The sequence below is a fragment of the Scyliorhinus canicula genome, chromosome 23 (assembly GCF_902713615.1).
Source record: "Scyliorhinus canicula chromosome 23, sScyCan1.1, whole genome shotgun sequence".
In the NCBI taxonomy this organism is placed as follows: Eukaryota; Metazoa; Chordata; class Chondrichthyes; order Carcharhiniformes; family Scyliorhinidae; genus Scyliorhinus; species Scyliorhinus canicula.
In genome coordinates, this window is record NC_052168.1 from 12,281,055 (window position 1) to 12,304,941 (window position 23,887).

General features: G+C 49.4%; 1 protein-coding gene across 4 annotated transcripts in view; it reads right to left on the reverse strand.

Moving 5' to 3' along the window:
- ncf4 (neutrophil cytosolic factor 4) overlaps positions 1-23,887 on the reverse strand; it is a 47,943-nt gene that overhangs the window by 13,933 nt on the left and 10,123 nt on the right. For 3 of the 4 annotated variants that reach the window (XR_005458636.1, XM_038783523.1, XM_038783522.1), the window contains exons 4-8: positions 18,474-18,544; positions 15,002-15,129; positions 13,375-13,432; positions 8,793-8,891; positions 3,008-3,159 (exon numbers count right to left, since the gene is read on the reverse strand). Coding sequence is in view for 3 of the 4 variants with exons in the window: in XM_038783523.1 (XP_038639451.1) it covers positions 3,008-3,159; positions 8,793-8,891; positions 13,375-13,432; positions 15,002-15,129; positions 18,474-18,544 (508 nt within the window). In the remaining variant the exon portion in view is untranslated. Of the gene's footprint in view, positions 1-2,625; positions 2,790-3,007; positions 3,160-8,792; positions 8,892-13,374; positions 13,433-15,001; positions 15,130-18,473; positions 18,545-23,887 lie in introns of those variants that run through there. The other variant, XM_038783524.1, reaches the window with a different exon arrangement.

The following is a 23,887-nucleotide window of genomic DNA, read 5'->3' on the forward strand; positions in this document are numbered from 1 at the left end:
CATAATGTCCGCTTCCAGCAGTCAAGAAGGAGGGAGCACATCACCGCAAACATCAACCTTGGTGCTCTCATTACCGGTATCACTGAGATCACAAGCTTATCACAAGCTGGGAACAAAATCAGGGACTTTCTGGTCTTTGAAGTTCAGCTTCAATGGGAGATTTTTTGGACAGCTGGAGAGAACTGTTGTCTTCACTTGACTGACATTGTTATGTGGTTACAATAGGTTTCTCTATCTGTGATCTCTTTTGTCAATAACTCAGTGCTTGCTTGCACGAGATTAAGAGATGCAACGTGGTTACGCTTCTGTGATTGAAATTTTAATGGTCTGTTTGATTGACACTTTTACACAGTTGCAGAAACAGCAGTTTTGCCTTTGCAGAAGATATTTGAATGGGTGTCTTCTTTTCCTGAGCAGTTCTATACATGCCATTGTCACTACTGTGCTCAATGGTTCTGTACAGAGTGTATACTAAGTCAATGAGCATGGAGGGTTTCTTGCGTTGGCATGGAGGGCCTGAGGGGGCCATTGGGCTAGGTTAGTGGATGGGGGGCGTATGTAAGCATTAAGTTGGCATTAGGGCTGGAGGAAGCCATGGGAGTGAGAGTGCTGGTGGTGGGGGGTCATGAGTTGACACTGTGTTAGCATGAGGGCTATAAGTGCCATGAGAGTGGATGGAGCACCATGAGGGCTTAATGACCTTTGTACTCCATTAAAACAATGCAGGCATTGGCATGGTAGCACATTGGTTAGCACTGTTGCTTCACAGCACCAGGCTCCCAGGATTGATTCCCGGCTTGGGTCGCTGTCTGTGCGAAATCTGCACGTTCTCCCTGTGTCTGCGTGGGTTTCCTCTGGGTGCTCCGGTTTCCTCCCACAAGTCCCGAAAGACGTGCTTGTGTAGGTGAATTTGGACATTCTGAATTCTCCCTCCATGTACCTGAACAGGCGCCGGAGTGTGGCGACGAGGGGATTTTCACAGTAATGTCATGGGATTGACATTTAAGAAATGTTGTGTCTAATCAAATGGCTTTCATGAAGTCATTGTGTGGGTGGTGCTGGGCTGTGGCTCTGGGTTTTTAGTTTCATTTTTGAGCTGGAAGCTGGGCTGTGGCTCCGGGTTTTTCTGCTTTGGTTTTCACATTTGGAAGCTAAATTCAGACAGAGAAGTCTGTCTTGCCTCTCTCTCTCTCTCTGCATGTTAAAAGGTGTTTCCAGATTATGTGATAATTTAAAAGTGATAACTGTTTTCTGGAAGGAATTCAAACCTACTATTTTGGTAAAAGGGTTATGGGATGTTGTTATTAAATTGAAACAGCTCAGGTATCATGTGAGAGTACCTTTAAGAAATGGGTGTTTATAAATGGGTGTGTACATAAATATCTGTAGTGAGAGTACCTTGAAGCAATGGGTGTTTATTACTGCAGTGATGTCAGAGAGTGGGTGGAGCTGGGCTGTCTGTCAGCTTTTTACTTCCGTTTTTTATCAGGCTGCAGGTTGCGTTTTCAGTGTTGGAGCTGAAGCCAGACAGAGCAGGTGTACTGTTATTCTCTCTGCCATCAAAAGACTATCTCTTGATCATTTGGTGAATTCAGAATGATAAATGTTCTCAGTAGTGAATGTAAACCTGATGTGCTTCTGTTAAAAGGTGTTTTTAAGTCGTATGGATGTTAAAAGGAAAGCTTAAATGTTTACTCAGTGCTGTAGTCTTTGGGGGTTGTATTTGAATTAATGGTTGCTAAGATGTTCACTGTTTGTTTTAAAAAGGTTAACTTGAGGTCATAGAATAAACATTGTTTTGCTTTTAAAAATACTTTTCCATTTCTGCTGTACCACACCTGTAGAGTGGGCCTTGTGCTCCCCATACCACAATCTATTAAAAGTTGTGGGTCAGGTGAACTCCATGATGCACTTTGGGGCTCTCTAAATCCTGGCCCATAACACTGGGAATTCATTAAAGGGTTATATGTAGAGTACTGTAGCTGTGTGGGGTATTTCTGTTTGTAGTTGATAACAATGCTACCTGTATGTGTTTATAACACTGTTGACTGAATTCGTAGAATAAGCTTTGTTTTTGATTAAAAGTGCCCTGTTGAATAACACCTGAAAGGTAGGCCCTTGTGTTCCTCATAACTAAAATCTATAAGCAGTTAAAGGTCAGATGAACTCCATGATATACTTTAGAGTTTTCTATACCCTGGCACATAACAGTCTACACAAGCCTACTTGTGACAATAGAGATAATTATAATAAAGATTATTATTAGAACCAGCCCACCATGGCACCCGGCCACTCATGTGAGCCTATCCAATCTACTTTCAGGTGGCCAATGGGCCTAACTCCATCCCACCCCCCCCCCCCCCACCCCCCACCACCCCCACCCCAGGGAATCGCAACATTCTGCTGAGTAGGGTCGGCTGAGTGGGTAAATGTTTGGACTCACGCTTGTGGTATTATCAGAACTACCAGCATTTTAAGGCTTAATGTAGTATCGAGAGTAGCCACTAGAGGGAGCTGCAGATACAGCTATATAAGGCAGTGATGGTAGATCTTAGGGGAGGAGTGTATGCAGGAGGTAGTAGTGAAGACCGTCAGAGAAGATAGCGTCAGTAAGGTTAGATCATAGTTTATACCAGTAGTGAGATTAACAGTAGATGAGTGTAGTTGCGTTCAGTTGCGTATTCTTAAGGTCTAGGTGTCGTACCCCAGTTTAGCCGTGTAAATATAATCATAGCTTTGTTTATGGTAAAAGCTATTCTGTGGTCTTTATGAACACTATGCCAACCATCCTGAAATAAGCAACACAAAGAACACTACATGGTACCAGGAGTCAATTCCTTAACATAAATAACAATTAGATTAGGTTAGAATAGCATTGGAGATTGCTGAAGCAATCCAGAAGCTACAACTCTGAAGAAAATCTGCGGTAAAGAAGTAACAATCTGTGCCTGACTCCATATTACCCGGGTTACTTGGCAATCTTCTTCGGAACTGGGCAACCACATACCTGATCTCGCAACAATGGATGTCATGGTAGAAGCATCGGAACCAGTGAGCATCCGTGAGTTCCCCATCCGCGTTGAGCGTTCCTTCCGACAAATCCTTAATAATCCTCACGAACGATTTGGGGAAAATCCCGGTGCAGCCATTCAGAACGCCCTAATTCGGGAGAGAGCGGGGGAGGGAAGAAACAAATAAATAAGCAGCGACGAAAACAGGAAGAGTGGCCGAAACAGAAGGAGGTCAAAATGGAAATGAGGAGAGGGGGAAACGACTGAAAGGGACAAGAAAAGAAGAATGAGGTGAGATTAGGGACGACTGATGAAGCAGAGGGAAAGGCTGAGGAGTCTGAAATTCTCGCTGCGTTCTCAAAATATGGGGGTGGCCATTTTGGACTGAGGTGAGGAGAAATTTCTTCACATGAAGGGTTGTGAATCACTCACTGGCCTAAAAAGCAGTTGATGCTTAGTTATTGAGAAAACTCAAACAGAGATCCAAAGACTTTTAGGTACCAAGGGAATTAAGGAATATAGGGATATTGGCCAGCACGGTAGCATTGTGGATAGCACAATTGCTTTACAGCTCCAGAGACCCAGGTTCTATTCCGGCTTGGGTCACTGTCTGTGCGGAGTCTGCACATCCTCCCCGTGTGTGCGTGGGTTTCCTCCGGGTGCTCCGGTTTCCTCCCACAGTCCAAAGATGTGCAGGTTAGGTGGATTGGCCATGATAAATTGCCCTTAGTGTTGGGTTGGGTTACTGGGTTATGGGAATAGGGTGGAGGTGTTGACCTTGGGTAGGGTGCTCTTTCCAAGAGCTGGTGCAGACTCAATGGGCCGAATGGCTTCCTTCTGCACTGTAAATTCTATGATAGTGCAGGAAGGTGTATTCGAGGTAGATCAGCCATGATATCAATTGATGGAGCAGGTTCAAAGGGCTAAATGGTCTACTCCAGCTCTTTATGTTCTAATGATCTTAGGAGAAAAACAACAAACATAAATACATCTCCCACATGACAAGTGATAGGAGTAGATCTAGACTGTGTCTAAAATCTGTTTTACGCATTTTTCTATTTATTTAAGGTGGCTGGGCATCGCTGGCTATGCCAGCATTTATTGCCCATCCCTAATTGCCCCTTGAGAAGGTGGTGGAGGGCAGCACGGTAGCATAGTGGTTAGCACAATTGCTTCACAGCTCCAGGGTCCCAGGTTCGATTCCGGCTTGGGTCACTGTCTGTGCAGAGTCTGGACATCCTCCCCGTGTGTGAGTGGGTTTCCTCCGGGTGCTCCGGTTTCCTCCCACAGTCCAAAGATGTGCGGGTTAGGTGGATTGGCCATGATAAATTGCCCTTAGTGTCCAAAATTGTCTTTAATGTTGGGTGGGGTTACTGGGTTATTGGGATAGGGTGGAGGTGTTGACCTTGGGTCGGGTGCTCGTTCCAAGAGCCGGTGCAGACTTAATGGGCCGAATGGCCTCCTTCTGCTCTGTAAATTCTATGAATCTGTGCAGTCCATGTGGTGTAGGTACACCCACGGTGCTGTTAGGGAGGGAGTCGCAGGATTTTGACCCAGCGACAGTGAACAGTGATTGTTATTTCCCAAGTCAGGATGATGAGCGGCTGGGAGGGGAACTTGCAGGTGGAGGTGTTCCCATGTGTCCACTGCCCTTGTCCTGCGAAATGGTGGTGGCTTATGGCTTGGAGGTTGCTGTCGAAACAGACTCGGTGAGGTGCTGCAGTGCATCTTGTAGATGGTGCTCACGGCTGCCACTGTGCGTCGATGGTGGAGGGAATACTTTGGTGTACTTCCACAGTCCAGAGATGTGCAGGTTAGGTGTAGGACCGGCCATGATCAACGCACGAGGTTACAGGGATGGGCCGGGGGAGTGGGCCGAGGTAGAGTGCTCTTTCGGAGGGTCGGTGCAGATCCGATGGGCCGAATGGCCTCCTTCAGCGCTGTCGGGATTCAATGGATCCATTAAAATGGGGCCCTGTTGGAAAATAATTTGGGAAGCGCCGGGGTAGCGTCTCCAAACGAGGCCGATTATTTGAGGCAATGATCCAAATGGCTTTTTGCCATTCCATCCTAACTGGGGATCTTAAAATACTGAGTGGATGCTGTTCAACGTCCCACCGAAACACTCTCACTACACAAACAAGGTGGAAGGAGAGCACTTTGTGGCTAGCTAGACTGCATGTTGTTTCTGTAACATAGATTGGCATTTTTTGGCTTCACACTCAACCTGTTGCAGCCAGGAGTCACCGTATTAGAGGAAATAGTCCTTGTTCTTCCCTTGCCAAATCCGAAAGTCCCCTCCTGCAAGAGTCCGATTATATACACTTAGCACATCTGTTGGCCCAGTTGTTTCAATACAGCTGGCCACCATCTGCCATCAGCAGAACACATCCATCTTTTCAAAATATGCTCTTGTTATCTTTCAAAACAAATGGGGATTTCAAATTTCACGGAAGGGCAAGGGCTGGAGGAATGGAAAAACGGTACGAGGCAAAAAAACAAAGAATTATTGAGAAACCGATGAAGAAAAAAATTATTACCCTTCTTCTGTTATAGTGTAAAATTTTCAGTAGGGTTAACATTATGGTGGGGGGGGGGGGTGGAGCAAGGGGCAATACATTTGAATGCATCAGACTTGGCCCTGTGTTCGCTGACCTACATTGGTTCCCAGTCCAGTGATGCCTCAGTTTTAAAATTCCTGCCCTGGTGTTCAAATCCCTCCCTGGCCTTTTCCCCTTTCGCTATCCCTCGCTCCTCCAATTTTAGTCTCTCGCATGTCACCGACTTTAATCGCTCCGCCGTTGGCAGCCCTGCCTTCAGCTCGGCTGGCTTGTTGAGCTGGTTTAGCTCAGTGGGCTAGACAGCTGGTTTGTATTGCAGAACAAGGCTAGCAGCGTGGGTTCAATTCCCGTACCAGCTGACCCGAACAGGCGCCGGAATGTGGGCTTTTCACGGTAACTTCATACTTGTGACAATAAAAGATTATTATTATTATTAGATGCCAAGGCCACTTTTCCGAACCCAGCTGATGCCAAAGGCGAAGGTATCCTGAAAGCCAGAAAGGTGACGTGGAGCACCGGTTCGCTGTGATACAAGCGCTCTTTCCGGTATAGAGCTAGATTCTCCGGTCCCCTCGCCACGTGTCTCTCGGAGGTACGCCATTCACTGGCGGCGGAATTCTCTACTCCCACCGCTTGTCAATGGAATTCCCCATTGAGGCCCCCCCCCCGCCACACCACTGCGAAACCCACGGGCGGGGGCACGCTGTCGGCGGGAACAGAGGGCGGGATTCTCCCATTCGGCAGCAGAGTGTCCACACCGTCGGAAACGCCGTCGCGTTTCACGATGGTGTGGGCGGGCCGCTGGGAGTACCGATTCTGGCCCCTACAGGGGGCCAGCACGGCGCTGGAGTGGTTCACGCCGCTCCAGCCTCCCATCCGGCACAAGCTGTGGCCCCGGCGTCAACGAGGACATGTGCAGTGGCCTCCCTCAACGTGCCAACCCCGACGCGACATGGCGTGGGAGTTCAGGGGCCGGCACGTATGAAAATAGGCCCGGGGAGCGAGAGGCCGGCCCGCCAATCGGTGGGCCCCGATCGCAGACCAGGCCACATCAGAGACCCCCCTCGGGGTCAGAGCACCCCCCCCCCCCCCTCACAGGCCGCCCTCCGACCCTGCGCGCAGAGTTCCCGCCAGCTGCAACCAGGTGTGGACGGCCCCGGCGGGACTCTGCCTTTTCAGAGCGGCCGCTCGGCCCATCCGGGCCGGAGAATCGGCGGCCCGGCCGCCTAGAGCGGCCCGCGACCTGCGCCGCGCTGGCACCAATGGCGCCGATTCTCTGCTCCGTGGAGAATCGCCTGCCGGTTTTGGGGCGGCGTGGAGCGGGTGCGGGGATTCTCCGGCCCGGCCCGGGGCTGGGAGAATCCCGCCCAGAGATTCCCAACGGCTGGAGAATTCCAAACACAAGGTGAGGAACGGTGTTCAGACCAGTGAGGAACAGTCCAGTCAATGTGTGAACAATTAATAAAGAATATTTATTAACTTAAAAGACAAAAGCACACATGATATGGACTGTAATAGACTGTGACACTTAAGTAAACTGATGACTATACACACAGGAGAAACTATCTCCTCGTCCCCAACTACCTTCTTTTTATTCATTCATACGATGTGGGCCTCGCTGGCTGGGCATTCATTGCCCACTCCTGAGGGCATTTAAGAGTCAACCGCATGGCTGTGGGTCTGTAGGCCAGACCGGGTAAGGACGACAGATTTCCTTCCCTAAAGGACATGAGTGAACCAGATGGGTTTTTACACCAATTGGCCATGGTCATCATTCAACTTTTTATTAAATTTAAAGTGCCCAATTATTTTTTTTTCCAATTAAGGGGCAATTTAGCGTGGCCAATCCACCCACCCTGCACATCTTTGGGTTGTGGGGGTGAGACCCACTCAGACACGGGGAGAATGTGCAAACTCCACACGGACAGTGACCCGGGGCCGGGATCGCACCCGGGTCCTCGGTGCCATGAGGCAGCAGTGCTAACCACTGCGCCGTCGTGCCACCCAATCATCGGACTTTTAGTTCCAAATGGCCCAGATGGGTTTTTGCAACAATCAATACTGGTTTCATGGTCATGATTAGACTTTTATCCCAAATTTCTATTGAATTTGAAAGTTATTGAATTCAAATTTCACAATCTGCCATGGTGGGATTTGAACCTGGTTCCCCAGAGCATTAGAAAATAAGAACTAGGAGCAGGAGTCGGCCATCTGGCCCTTCGAGCCTGCTCCACCATTCAATGAGATCATGCCTGATCTTTTGTGGACTCAGCTCCACTTTACATTTAAAGTACCCAATTATTTTTTTCCAATTAAGGGGCAATTTAATGTGGCCGATCCACCTACCCTGCACGTCTTTGGGTTGTGGGGGCGAAACCCACGCCGACACGGGGAGAATGTGCAAACTCCACACGGACAGTGACCCAGAGCCGGGATTCAAACCCGTGTCCTCAGCGCCATAGGCAGCGGTGCTAACCACTGCGCCACCTCGCTGCCCCCATGGCTGATCTTTTGTGGACTCAGCTCTACTTTCCCACCCGAAGCCGGCCTTCAATTCCGTCCGGTGACTTTGAAAGCACGTAATTACTTGCAGTGTTTTGCGCCATCCGAGGTTGTGAAAGGTGCTATACAAATGCAAACCTTTCTTTCTTTTTGCTAAAGTGGTACAGTTGATCCGTCCATCCGTCTATTTATCCATACATCCATCCATTCTTTCCATCCATCTGTTCCATCCGTCCATCCATATGTCCATTCATCCGTTTGTCAATCTGTCTATCATTCTGTTTATCCGTCTGTCCGTCCGTCCATCCATCCATCCAACCACCCATCCATCCATCCATCCATCCATCCATCTAACCATCCATCCATCCATCCGTCCATCCATCCATCCAACCACCCATCCATCCATCCATCCATCTAACCATCCATCCATCCATTCATCCATCCATCCATCCATCTATCTCATCTGCTTGTCTGTCTGTCCACCTGTCTATTTATCCATCCGTCCATCCATCTAACTCTTTCTCTCTATCTATCTATCCATCTGTCTATTCATGTCTGTCTATCTATAGTGCAGACCTAAAACTATTCCTTTAAGAATTATACATGTGGAAAGCTCTCAATGTTAACAGCACAATCCCCAAATTATTACTCCAGTGCACAGCCAAACATATGGTAATCTTCCATAAGAGTAGGCACAGGCGAGCTTAGTTCCACTTACCTCCAACCAGTCGTCATTGATTCTTTTTAGCAGACTGATAATGTCGCCAGCTTTGAATGTCAATTCCAAATCATTGTCCCCGGTAAAATCATAGAGAGCCTGATGGGTCAAAATGAAAAAGGTGTCAACACTCGGAACAGCACCTTAAACAAAGATGCAATGTGAGTGCACAGTACGAGTATTACATTAATTGAAAGTGGTGCAGCAATCAAATATGGACAGCGGTTAGGAAGGTAATTGATATTTTTCATCGAATTTACAGTGCAGAAGGAGGCCATTCGGCCCATCGAGTCTGCACCGACTCTTGGAAAGAGCACCCTACTCAAGGTCAACACTTCCACCCTGTCCCCATAACCCAGTAGCCCCACCTAACACTAAGGGCAATTTGTTGCCCTTCATTGCACGAGGACTTGAGTACAGGAGCAAGGATGTCCTACTGCTGCAGTACAGGGCCTTGGTGAGACCACATCTGGAGTATTCACTGCAGTTTTGGTCTCCTTACTTAAGAAAGGATATAGGGCGGGATTCTCCGACCCCCCGCCGGGTCGGAGAATCGCCCGGGGCCGGCGTCAATCCCGCCCCCGCCGTGTCCCGAATTCTCCGCCACCCGAGATTCGGCGATGGCGGGAATCGCTCCGCGCCAGTCGGCGGGCCCCCTGCGGCGATTCTCCGGCCCGCAATGGGCCGAAGTCCAGCCGCTGACAGGCCTCCCCCGCCGGCGGGAATCATAACACCTACCTGACCAGCGGGATTGGCGGTGCGGGCGGGCGCCAGGGTCCTGGGGGGGGGCACGGGGCGATCTGGCCCCAGGGAGTGTCCCCACGGTGGCCTGGTCGCGATCGGGGCCCACCAATCGGCGGGCGGGCCTGTGCCGTGGGGGCACTCTTTTTCTTCCGCCTTCGCCATGGTCTTCACCATGGCGGAGGCGGAAGAGACCCCCTCCCCTGCGCATGCGCCGGGATGGCGTCAGCAGCCGCTGACGCTCCGGCGCATGCGCGGACTTACGCCGGCCGGCGAAGTCCTTTCGGCTCGGGTTGGCATGGCGCCAAAGGCCATTCACGCCAGCCGCCGAACGCCAACCACTCCGGCGCGGGCCTAGCCCCTCACTGTGAGGGCTTGGCCCCTAAAGGTGCGGAAGTGCGGCGCGACGCCGGAGCGGTTCACGCCACTCCATCACGCCGGGACCCCCCGCCCCGCTGGGTAGGGGAGAATCCCGGCCATATTCGCCATAGAGAGAGTGCAGCAAAGGTTCACCAGACTGATTGCTGGGGTGGCTGGGTTGTTGTATGACGAGAGATTGGGTCGATTAGACCTCTAATCACTGGAGTTTAGAAGAATGAGAGGGGACATCATTAAAGCTGAAAACATTCTGGCAGGACAGGCTAGAAGCAGGGATGATGTTTCCTCTGGTTTGAACATCTAGAACAAGGGGTCACAGTCCAAGGATATGAGGTAAGCATTTCTTCACTCAGAGTGTGGTGAACCTGTGGAATTCTCCACCAAAGAAGGTTTTGGAGGCCAAGCCACTGAATATATTGAAGAAGGAAATAGATAGATTTCAACATAGTCAAGCATCAAGGGGTATGGGGAGAGAGCAGGTGTAAGGTGTTGCGATAGAGGATCGGCCATGATCTTATTGAATGGCGGAGCATGCTCAAAGGGCTTAATGGCCTACTCCTCCTCCGTTTTTTAATGTTTCTATGTAACTTGCATTTTATATGCTGTCTTTCCAACACCTCTTGGCTGTCACAGGCCCAACACAAAGCTGGTCAGAAATGAACATGGCCCCTTTAAGAAAGACAACCCAAATTCAAGTGGTTTCCTCCACATGGACGGGCTCCGAATGCTCGGCACTTGCCAAGTGGTTGCTCAATTGGGGGGATTAACCTCTTCACCTCTTCTTTCATTATCCGATGTCCATTTGGCGAGGGTGTTTGACAAAGACACGCTCATCCATTACTGGCAAAGTGCACAGCAATCCCAAAGAGCAGTTGATCCCCGATCCAGCTAATTTGCAGGATTCTCTGATGGGGACAACATTGCGTTCAGCTACCAGACCGCCGCCTTGCTGACGTCCCAACTTGCTTCAGTTGAGCAGAATTATCGTGGTTGGGAGTTGAAAAAGCAAATTATCTAAGCTTGTTAGCGATGCTTTAACATTTTAGAAAAAGCACATTAGTCAGATGCTGACTTCAATAGAATGGATTTCTTTCACGCAGTCGAAATCTACTCTTCATTAGCACCTAATGTTTCTTATTTACCCATTTTGCGGGTCATTAGAGAATGAGTGGTGTCGAGTTCCGCATTCCCACACCTAGAAATTCTCCAGTGCTTAAGCACCACTAAAAACAGCAAATCTTATGCCACCTTTCAGAGAAGATTGTTGAGAATGTCGGCCACCATGTTTGTTCCTGGCTGTTTTCTGGCAGCCATGTTTGATGCTGGCACAACCAGAAGGCGGGTGGAAGGGGACGACGGTGACAAAAATGGAGCCAAGCTCACAGAGCGAGCGGGATTCTACGGTCTCAGGATGTTGCCTGAAGCCAGCCCCCCGATGCTCCCCCCCCCCCCCCGGAACGGCCAAGTTCCCCAACGGCATCGATCCCGTGTGGCGTGGTGGCTGTGGACTCAGCCCAGCACCGCCACAGTCGGGGGAGAGACGATCCGCCGGCAGGGGGGACTTTGTCAGGGGCTGGTGGCACTGTTGGGGGGGGGGTGGTCCGGGGCATTCGAGCTGGCCAAAGGTGGGGGGCACTATTTTGCAGGCCGGGTCCATGAGCGGTCGCCGCCATGTTGCTCAGCGCGGCCGCTGCAGGCTGCCGCCATGCGCACGCACGGCCACGGACTCAGCAATTCTCCAGGCCATATCAGCAGCTAGAGCCAGGAGCTCTATGCTGCTTGGCTGCTAACCCCCAGCCAAACGGAGAATCGGTGGCCGTTTTGCGCCGGATGTTTAGTAGTAGGGGCTGTTTAGCTCAGGGCTAAATCGCTGGCTTTTAAAGCAGACCAGCAGCACGGTTCAATTCCCGTAACAGCCTGCCCGAACAGGCGCCGGAATGTGGCGACTAGGGGCTTTTCACAGTAACTTCATTGAAGCCTACTCGTGACAATAAGCGATTTTCATTTCATTCCATTTTTCAAAACACCACCATACCCACGCCGGCGTGGGGGACATAGTCTCAAAATCGGCAAATTCAGTCCAGAGTGTTTCACATCGATGGTATCACAGGATTGTGGCATCGCTAGCTGGGCCAGCATTTTTTTGCTCATCCCTTGAGAAGGTGATGGTGGGTCTCCTTCTCAAACCGCTGCATTTCCCGCTGTTGTGTATTCAGTGTTTCCTCACTTGCAGTGGAACAGGGCCCCTTTAAGAGATCGATCGTGGGTAAATGGCCAGTGCAACACAGTGGCCTGTATTGTTAACATCTCCTGAATAAAACTCTTTGTTTCAATCTTTGAGGCCTGCAGTCTTAATTTTAAAACCACCACACACCCACAGTGCTGTGAGGGAGGGCGTTCTGGGAATTTGACTTGGCCATGGAGAAGGACCGGCCGATATATTTTCAAGTGAGGATGGCTAGAGAGGAACTTGGAGGTGGTGGCATCTTCTGCCCTTGACTTCCTTGCACACAGGTGTACACGTGTACCTGTCTATAAGTGTATCCAGTGCATATGTGTCAGTGCATGTATGACTCCAGTCTTCAGGCAATGAATGTGATGCACTTTGTGGTCAGACAGTTAGGGATCTTCACATGAAGGTCGCCCGAGTACACCAGTCACTGAAGGCAAACATGCAGGTATAGTGAGCAGTTACGGAGGCAATGGTGTGTTGGCCTTCATTGTAAGAGGACTTGAGTACAGGAGCAAAGATATCGTAATGCAGCTGTACAGGGCCTTGATGAGACCACACCAGGAGCACTGTGCGCAGGTTTGGTCTCCTTATCTAAGAAAGGATATACTTGTCATTGAGGGAGAGCAGCGAAGGTTCACTGGACTGATTCCTGGGATGGCAGGGTTTTCACGTGAGGAGGAATTGGGACAACCGGGCCTATATTCACTCGAATTTAGAAGACTGAGAGGGGATCTAATTGAAACGTATAAACCTCTGACAGGGCTGGACAGACTGTATGGAGGGATGAGGTTTCCTCGGGCTGGGTGGGGTCCAGAACAAGGGGCCGTAGTTTCAGGATGTGGGGGTAGGCCATGTAGGACTGAGATGAGGAGAAATCTCTTCACAGTGCTTGGTAAACCTGTGGAATTCCCTACCACAGAGGCTGTGGAGTCCATCTATTAAAGAAGGAAAAGATTTGAGGCTCTAAAGAAGTCAAAGGGTATGGGGAGAGAGCTGGAGTACTGTGTTGAGATAGACGATCGGCCAAGGTCATGTTGAATAGCGGAGCAGGCTCGAAGGGCTGAATGGCCTTCTCCTGCTCCTATTTTCTAAGATCGCTTGAGTCTAGGTCCAGCAATGGACAGAAGCGAGGGAATGAAAATCAGAGCAGAGACCAAGAATGGAATAATTAACGCCCATACTTTGGCCAGCGTACGTGCTGAATTCATTTGAATCCATTAGCAAACCTACCTCTGCCTGAGGAGCTTCTGACTTTTCATTTGCATTTTCCTTTCTGCTGTTGGATTTTCTAGGTAACAAATGAGGAATTATTAGTGTTGCAATAACATAATTAAGTTAAGTGCAATTCATTAAGCAAAAAAAAAATGAACTTAATGGAACAGATGAAGAGTGACAGTAATTACCAGTGTTCTTCGGATGCAAATGTATCCAATTATTCCCCATTACAGAATTATCCGTTTATCTTCCTCTTCCATTCTTCACTTAGCTAGAATAACGTGCACTTTGCAACTCCGCTAAAATTCTCTGACATCCCCGACGCCCCCTGCCCCCCAATCCCACTTAACCTCCACCCTCACTCCAAGACTCGAGCACCGAGATCCGGGCCGTCCCTCCGGTGCGTTACCGAGGGAGCGCTGGGCCGTCAGATGTTGTTGCAGTGGGATTCTCAGCCGGCGTCATTCTCCGTTGCAGGTGGGGTGGCCACAATGGGGAATCCCATTGGCAGGTGGCGGGAATGGAGAATACCATTGCCGGCAGGGGGGACGCGCTGCCCAAGGAAAACGCGGCTGGCGAGACAGGAGATTCCCAGGGCGAGATTCTCCGCTAACGCGGAGAATCGTAAAGGCTGCCGCGGGACAGGCCGTGACCCACAGCAGCCTTCACGGCCACTTCCGGGGCCGATTCTCCCCCCCCCCCCGGCGGGGCTAGGAGCGCGGCCCCGTGGGTCACGGCGGTGCGGCCTTGACGACCGTCGTCAAGGCCGCACGTCAAGCGTCACAGCGGCTGACGCAGCCGGTGACGTCAGCCGCGCAGGCGCAGTTGCCGTCTTTCTCCTCAGCCGCCCGGCAAGACGGGGTGGCTTGATCTTGCCGGGGGGGCGGAGGGGAAAGAGTGCGTCTGTTTTGGACGCTGGCCCGACGATCGGTGGGCACCGATAGCGGGCCTGTCCCCTCCCGAGCACAGTCGTGGTGCTCCCGTCCAAATCGGGCCTCTAGATGCCCCAAACAAGCATCTGGCGCCCGTTTCACGACGGCAGCGAGCAGGTGTGTTTGTTGCTATGGTGAAACGGGCGTGAAGGGCCGACCGCTCGGCCCATCGGCCTCGGAGAATCGCCACTCGCCGTAAAAAACGGCGAGCGGCGATTCGTGGCATGGGTCAGGAGTGGGGGGGGGGGGAGACTAGCGGGAGGGCGTGAAAAATGTCAGGAGGCCCTCCCGCTATTCTCCCACCCGGCGTGGGGGGCGGAGAATCGCGCCCCCAATGTCTATCTTCCGGACGTCCATTAACGGAGGTCGTGAGTGCTCTTGTCAGGCGCGGACGTGAAAGATCCCACGGCACCATTTCGAAAAGAAAGGGCAGAGAGTTCTCCCGCCCTGACCAACATTAACCTTGTTATTACACTCGCTAAAACATCACATGGCAGTCGGCTGGAGTCGGCGGACGATGTGTTCCCTGGCGACTCCATGGGCCATGAATCCTGAAAAAGCGTTCGATAAATTCCCCCGAAATGAACATGCAGTTAATGCAAGTAGTCTCAAATTCCTCGAGCCCTGTCTCAGCCTAATAACAGTGTGTGCGGACGATAGGGGCAACAATCCAGGAGATCGCGGGATTCTCATTTAGCACAGTTACTCACACTCTCTGGGTAGAAGGCCTCAGTCTCCGTAGCGATCGTGGTACATACTTCGTGTCTCCTATAGTTTGGTGGAAGAATATCCGGAGATCCTCATCGAGAAGGACCCAGACCGACAGTCCCAGAAGTTTCTAGAATTCCAATGAATATTAGAAAATGAATATCCTTACTTGGGCGTCTACACAGCAGGGAGACAAAGTTAATTGACAACACACACACACACAAAGCTCCTGGGTTTCAATGGAATTTCAGCCAGGGTAGGCCTCAACAATCACCACTGGACAACAAAGGGCTTTTAAAGATGTTCCTGAAGTAGTTAATGGCTGTCCCCAGAATGTACAATCCAGACATCAGCTCAGCTGGCAACTTGTGGAAAGGTCAGGGTTTTTTTTCCAGAAATTCTCCAGAAGTGAAAGGTAGCCAAGTGTATTAAAGTGAAAGATAGCCACTTTAAAGTGTATTAAAGTGATCTGAGAAAAGTCAGAAGGGGACAGACACTGCATCAACATATACAGGGATGAGTCACCAGTGGAAAGAATATAACATTTCAAATATAACATTTCAACCACAATTCGACAAAGGGCGTTCGAGTAAAAGACTTGAAAGAGATTTCCTTGACACAGAGACGCTCACAACATCTCAAAGGGCTTTCATAGGATTCCGACAGTGCAGAAGGAGGCCACTTGGCACATCGCGTCTGTACCAACCCTCTGAAAGAGCACCCGATCAAGGCACATTCTCCCACCCTATCCTGTAACCTCGCCCAACCTGCACAACTTTGGACGGTCAGGAGCATTTAGCATGGCCAATCCACCCAACCTGCACAGCTCAATAATAATAATAATCTTTATTGTCACAAGTAGGCTTACATTAACACTGCAGTGAGGTTACTGTGAAAAGCCTCTCGTCGCCACATTCCGGCGCCTGTTCGGGTACACGGAGGGAGAATTCAGACTGTCCAAATTACCTAGCAGCACATGTTTTCGGACTTCTGGGAGGAAACTGGAGCACCCGGAGGAAACCCACGCAAACACGGGAGAGCGTGGAATCGAACCTGGGACCCTGGAGCTGTGAAGCAACAATACTAACCACCGTGCTACCGTGCTGCCCACACTGGACTGTGGGAGGAAACCGGAGCACCCGGAGGAAACCCACGCAGACATGGAGAGAATGTGTGAACTCCACATAAACAGTCAACCGAGGCCGGAATTGAACCGGGATCCCTGGCGCTGCGAGGCAACAGTGCTAACCGCTGTGCCGCCGTGCCTTTTACAGTCAATGACGTGCTTATGAAGTGTCACTGCGATAATATAGGAAAAACAGCTGCCAATTTGCGCACATCAAGGTCCCATGAACAGCAATAGAAGCACAGAATGACAGAGTGAACGCTAACAGAGGAGAAGGAGGTCGTTCAGCCTGTCAGGCCTGTACTGGCTCTTTGAGCAATGAACCTTCTCCCTTCAATCCTGAATGATCTTCCAGATGACCAAATAATCCGTTTTTTAATGGTGTTGGTGGAGTGACAGCGTAGGGTTCAAAGAGTGCAGGTTGTTGTGTTATTACTGCCCCTGGTACCATGTTGTATTACTGGGTCTAGTAATATATATCGTTAATAGTTGCTGTTGATGCCGATGGTCTGATGGTGTCATCCTGAAGAAACGAGTCTTCAACTTAAGCAAACTAATTTATTAAGTAACAATTATACCTGAGTTCGACACTCGACAGACCTATCTCTAGAAATCAAGTAATTTAATATATTGTATTAACTGATTCACAACTAGAAATACTAACTATACTGAGAGCTATCTATCATACAAAACTTACTAAACACTCCTGGGTTGAAAGAGACCAAGATCCTCTGGGAGCTGATACTTATAGTGGATCTTGTAATGCCCTCTAGTGGTAGTGTTACAGTTAGTTGTTATAACCATCCCTTTAGTTATCTACACTTATATATATCATTACACAGGTTAGGTGGATTAATCATTCTAAATTGCCCTTAGTGTCTAAAAAGGTTAGGTTGAGTTACGGGGATAGGGTTGAGGCCTGTGCTTAAGCTCTTTACAAGGGCTGATGCAGACTCAATGGACCGAATGGCCTCCTTCTGCACTGTAAATTCTATGATCTATGATCAGAAAACGTGGAACATGAGTAGGCCATTTAGCCCTTCAAGCCTATTCTGCCTTGCGATAAAATCAAGGTTGATCTAGTTGTGGTCTAATCCCCACTCTTAATTTTGCCCTCCCCAAAACCCTTGGCTCCCGTCTTTATCAAAAATCTATCCAACCTAGCCTTGAATAAAATCGATATCACAGCCTCCGCTGTTTTCTGGGAAGCCAAGTCTAAAACCTAACCAGTGCCTGAGGGAATCGCTTTAATTTGCGGGATGTGGGGCTCACTGGCTAGGCTTCCCCTTCGAGCCACTCACCACCCTGACTTGAAAATATATTGGCCGTTCCTTCACTGTCGCTGGGTCAAACTCCTGGAACTCCCTCCCTAACAGCACTGTGGGTGCACCTACACCACATGGACTGCAGCGGTTCAGGAAGACGACTCGCCACCCGTTCTCCGTAACCCTTCAACCCATTACCAATTAAAAATCGGTCTAATTTCTCCTTAAATTTACTCACTTCTCCCAGCATGCACCGCACTCTGGGGGTAGCGAATTCCACAGATTCACAACCCTTTGGGAGAAGTAGTTTCTCCTCGTCTCTGTTTTAAATTTGCTCCCCCTTATCCTGAGGCTATGACCTCTCTTTTTAGACCTCCGTTTTGGGGGACGCACCCACTCCACGTCTACTTTATCCATACCTTTTATCATCTCCTATACCTCCTACCCTTGTTCTTCCAAATTCTAGAGAGTGCAGGCCTAAAATGTTCAATCTCTCTTCATAAGACAACCCTTCTCAAGGGGCAATTAGGGATGGGCAACCGATGCTGGATTAGTCAGCGGCGCCCACATCCCGTGAAAGATTTTTTTTAAAGCGCTGTGCTCTGGCCCTCCCACCAAGAGCTGTTTAGCTTCTCCCTGTGTGCTCAAAACCTTTCAGAGTTTTGAAACCTGGATTACATCAACGAAAGATAGACAAAAAAAAAGATTTCAGAAATGAAAATTTCCAGACATCGCACCTTTTTTTTTGAATAGAGAAAAATCATGGGGTCAACAACTGCCCGTTACATTTACCGTGGCAACAACCAATCAGCGCCCCTTTCCTCACGAGGTCATAAATTGTTGTTCCTTTTGAAGTTTTACATTCTTGCGTCATTCCTGATGAGTGCGCGACGGAAAGCTTCGACAGCACCGTCCCTTTCTCAGCAGTTTCAGAAAGGACGCAAGGGAGTAAGTGAAAGAGGGACGGACGCAGAAAAAGAAAACGACAAGAAGGGAGCGAAAGAGAGAGGAGCGAGAAAGGGAAGCGAGAAAGAGGGCAACGAAGAAGCCGTCAGCTTCTGGGGTTCTGAAGAGGTGACCCACCTTCATGTAGATGTTGAGTTCGGGGATCCTCTTCTCTGCAATGTCCTGCTTGTTACCAATAAAAACTTTCCCTATGTGCGAAAAGAAGGAGAGACCGTTACAAACTGTAGCCACCTAAGATGGACACTGGGCTACAAAATGGAGAACTGCTAAGGCTGCAGGGAGAAAGCAGTCTTAGCAAGGACAAGCAGTTTGCAGAAGGCTAATTAGCATTCTGCACGTACAGAAACCAGTTTATGGCCAGGTGCAGAATCTCAGCTAAAGGTGTATGGCAACAACGATTTCCATAGTAATGAGGTGATCCAGATCCAGGCCCACACAATAGAAACATTTAGGTTTGAATGGATACTTTTGAGTAGACGCCCAGACGAAACGGCACCATAAGTATCCATCACAAAGCACCATAGAGACCGCCCCACCCATCGAGAAGCGACCCTCAGATTGGGGGGTTTGGAAAATATCGATTGGGAGAAGGCCCAATCGATATACAGCAGGTAGAGACCGCCCCGAAGAGGCACGGACTTTGGGGGGACCTAGAAAAGTAAACCCCGCACATGGTCCGGTCTGTTGTTTTTGGCTCCGGCTCTCTGCTGTCTTCATCGCTTGCTGATACATCGCATCCTGACTTCAGTTCCATCGCCAGCCATCGAACTGTAAGTGTCACCACGACGATCGCTACGTGATCCAGACTTGCTAGACCCTGACGACCTTTAATACCTGAGAGTTGCAGACCAAGAACGGGACGAAGGCCTCGCTCCCTGACCTTGCCTGTTCCTGTTTAGATAAGTATTTTAGTCGTTTAGTTTAGAAGTAACTTAGTCTCTTTAGCGTATGCATGTGTATTTATTATATTTGTTATAATAAATATCAATCGTTTGAACTTACTAATCAGTGTACAGATTTATTACTTTGAACCTGACCTTGATATACTTGTGAGGTGTCTAAATACGGCACCTGGCGACTCCTGAGCAGAATTACATACACAGAGCTGTAGTAGTGTTAAGCACACGGCCTTTAAACGGAGGCGTGTTAATACACTCCAATAAAACGCGTAATACACTCAAGTAAAACGTGCAACAAAACGGAACAAGCAAAGAGGAATGGATTTGTCCGAGTGAGGGAAGGAAATCTCTGGACACCACAGAACATCACCACTCGTAGACTTCCGAGAAATTCTTCTCAGATTTTCCAGTCGGCCCATGGCCCCTGGAGGCGTTGGGAAATGGGCCAGTTGCTGGGTGGTGGCCAGGGCGAGGGTTCCAGGCAGGTTTTTGTGCTCCTCTGTGACCATCTGACATTAGCTGAGGCCACAGGAGGAAAGGCAGGGGGTATAGCTATACCGAGTCTATTTTGTTTAATTCAAAGGTTTAGAAGCTTGGAAAGAGGTTGTCGGCGTCTTTGAGCGGCCCTCTCTCTCTCTCTCTCTGGCCTGAGAAGGCAGCTTGTTGCTTCTTGAAATGAAAATGAATGAAAATCGCTTATTGTCACGAGTAGGCTTCAATGAAGTTACTGTGAAAAGCCCCTGGTCGCCACATTCCGGCGCCTGTCCGGGGAGGCTGGTACGGGAATCGAACCGTGCTGCTGGCCTGCTTGGTCTGTTTTAAAAGCCAGCAATTAGCCCTGTGAGCTAAACCAGCCCCTAATAGGCCTTACATGCTGGAGGGCCTGCTGAGCCAGAGGCTGCCCGCCCTGCACTTAATTACAATGAGCCTCGGGCCACTAATTGGCCAATCCGGGGAAAATCACTGCTGCGACCCTTATCCCCCCTCCCAGCCCTGCTTCCAGATCCAAAGGGCAAAATCCTGCCCTACAACTGACCAGACCCTGACAGGACTAAGTAGCCACTTGGCATAGCACCATTAGATATAGGAGCACAATTAGTCCATTCAGCCCATCGCGTCTGCTCTGCCATTCGATCATGGACGATCCTATCGGGGCCTCAACTCCACAGTCCTGCCTGTCCTCCAGAACCCTTCAACTCATTACCAATTAAAAATCTGTCCAGCTCCTCCTTAAATGGACTCACTGTCCCAGCATCCACTGCACTCTGGGGTAGCGAATTCCACAGATTCCCGACCCTTTGGGAGGAGTAGTTTCTCCTCAACTCTGTTTTAAATTTACCGCCTCTTATCCTGAGATTGTGACCTCTCGTTCTAGAATGTCCCAAAGGAGGAAACATCTGCTCCATGTCTACCTTTTCCATACCTTTTACCGTCCTCTGTACCTCAATTTGACCTACCCTTGTTCTTCTAAATTCTCGAGAGTATTGGCCTAAACTGTTCAATCTCTCTTCATACGACAAACCTCTCAACTCTGAAATCAACCTTTGAACTTCCTTCCAATGCCTGACATCCTTCCTCAAATAACGTGGACCAAAACTGTACACGATACTCCAGATGTGGTCTCACCAATACCTTGTATAGTTGCAACAACACTTCCTTACCTTTATACTTTATTCCTTTAGCTATAAATGCCACCATTTCATTCGCTTTCTTTATTACCTGCTGTAGCTGCTCGTTTTCTGTGGCTCAAGCACGTGGACACCACACTGGAGAACCCAAAGTCTCTCCCCATTTAGACAATAAGGTGCTGCACAGAAGGTCCATTCTTCCGACCAACATACATGACCTCACACTTATCCACGTTAAACTCCACCTGTCACATTTTGGCCCACTCTCCTCAGCCTATCTCTATCCATTTCTAAGGTTCTTATTTCCTCATTGCAGCTTACTGTCCCAACTATTTTAGGGTCATCTGCAAATTTGGCTCTAGAACCTTCTATCCCTGTTTCCAAGTCGTTAATATAGATTGTAAATATTTGGGGCCCCAAGGACCAAACCCTGTGGCACCCCACTAGTTACACCTTGCCCCCATCCAGAGAAGGTCCCATTTCTCCTGACTCACTGTCTTGGGCCCGTCAGCCAGTCTTCTGTCCAAGCTAATAAATTATCCCTCATCCCATATGCTCTCACCTTTTACATTCACCTTCTGCGCACCCCCTTATCAAATGCCTTCTGAAAGTCCAGATATACAGGGCTGGGTTCTTCCGCCCCTCCCACTGCAAGATCGCCATGGGTGGGGAGCGGACCATGTAAAGGATCATGGACCTCGGACGGGAATTTCTGGTTGCCAGGGGGAGCTCAGCCAGAGAATCCCGTCCACTACATCTACAGGATCCCCATTATCCACTCGGCTTGTTTCATCTTTGAAGGGGCAGCAGGGTAGCATGGTGGTTAGCATAAATGCTTCACAGCTCCAGGGTCCCAGGTTCGATTCCCGGCTGGGTCACTGTCTGTGTGGAGTATGCACGTCCTCCCCCTGTTTGCGTGGGTTTCCCCCGGGTGCTCCGGTTTCCTCCCACAGTCCAAAGATTTGCGGGTTAGGTGGATTGGCCATGCTAAATTGCCCCTAGTGTCCTAATAAAAGTAAGGTTAAGGGGGGGGGGGGGTTGTTGGGTTACGGGTATAGGGTGGATACGTGGGTTTGAGTAGGGTGATCATGGCTCGGCATAACATGAAGGGCCTGTTCTGTGCTGTACTGTTCTATGTTCTATGTTCTATAACACTAGCAATACATGATTTACCGTTCATAAAACCATGCTGACTGATGGATTGCGTTTTGATTTTCCAAATGTCCTGATATTACTTTCGCAATAATGGAGTCTAACAATTTCCCAACTAACTAACTGTTCTGTAATTTACATCATTCTGCCTCCCTCCCTTTTTGAATAAGGACGTTACGTTAACATTTTTCCAATTCCTGCAACCTTTCCCGTGTCCAGGGAATTTTGGAATATTACAAGCAATGGATCCACTATCTCCGCTGTCACTTCCTTTAACACCGTAGGATGTCGGCCATCAGTCCCCGGGGACTTGTCTCCCTTCAATCCCAATGGTTTGTTGTGATGTGGAGATGCCGGCATTGGACTGGGGTGGGCACAGTAAGAAGTCTTAAACCACCAGGTTAAAGACCAACAGGTTTGTTTCGAATCAATAGCTTTCGGAGCGCAGCACGGTAGCATAGTGGTTAGCACAAATGCTTCACAGCTCCAGGGTCCCAGGGTTCGAATCCCGGCTGGGTCACTGTCTGTGTGGAGTCTGCACGTTCTCCGTGTGTGTGCGTGGGTTTCCTCCGGGTGCTCCGGTTTCCTCCCACAGTCCAAAGGTGTGCAGGTTAGGTGGATTGGCCATGCTAAATTGCCCTCAGGGTCCAAATTGCCCTTAGTGTTAGGTGGGGTTACTGGGTTATGGGGATAGGGTGGAGGTATGGGCTTGGGTAGGGTGCTCTTTCCAAGAGCCGGTGCAGATTCGATGGGCCGAATGGCCTCCTTCTGCACTGTCCATTCTATGATTTTGTAGAAAATAAATTTAGAGTACCCAATTATTTTTTTTCCAATTAAGGGGCAATTTAGCGTGGCCAATCCACCTACCCTGCACATCTTTGGGTTGTGGGGGTGAGACCCATGTAGACACGAGGAGAATGTGCAAACTCCACACAGACAGTGACCATGGGTCGGGATCGACTCCGGGCCCGTGGCGCCGTGAGGCAGAAGTGCTAACCACTGTGCCGCCGTGCCGCCCTCTTTTCTCTATAATGCATGAGGTGCAGATGGATTTATTTTAGGGGGGATTGGGGGCAAAACCCCAATAACAATTCACAGAGAATACTGAATAAGAGAAAGTTAAAGAAAGATCCCAATTGTTGAGCCAAGAATTAAACCATGTCACTCCCTGAAAGGTGAAGAATCAAACAATGCAACCTTAAATCATTTTACCTTCTGCGACTCCTAAGTATATCTTTTCACTGGAAGGTGATAATTTGCACAATAAGTATAAAGAAATTAATAATTGGTTGAATCAGTCACCCTCCGGTGAAAGCAGGGTAGAGGCAGTATCTAAGGCAACCTCCTCACAATCAACACAAGCCTTTCCTTCAATTATTAGATCAAAGAATTGTTACGATCATTAGCTTTCTAACTCCCGTGGCTTTCGGAGATGTTTCCCTGCCAGGTTAACCCTTTCATTGGGAGCACTCAGCGGCAGCCTCAAATGGCTACCTCTTCTCAATCAGCCTTCCCATTGCCCTGATCTGCAAGAGTAGGGTTTGGCCGGCTATTGGTTTTCCCACTTTACTCTGCCACATTCCTGGGACATGGCGGGCCGGGATTCTCGGAGCCTCAGCGCCGCAATCGCGCCCGGCGCGGGGGGGGGGGCGGAGAATGGGGCGTCGGACCCGCGATGCCTTCGTGTGATTCTCCGACGACCGGATGATCAGCCATGGTCATATTGAATGGTAGTGCAGGCTCAAAGGGCCGAATGGCCTAACCCTGCACCTATTTTGAAATGAAAATCGCTTATTGTCACGAGTCGGCTTCAATGAAGTTACTGTGAAAAAAGCCCCTAGTCGCCACATTC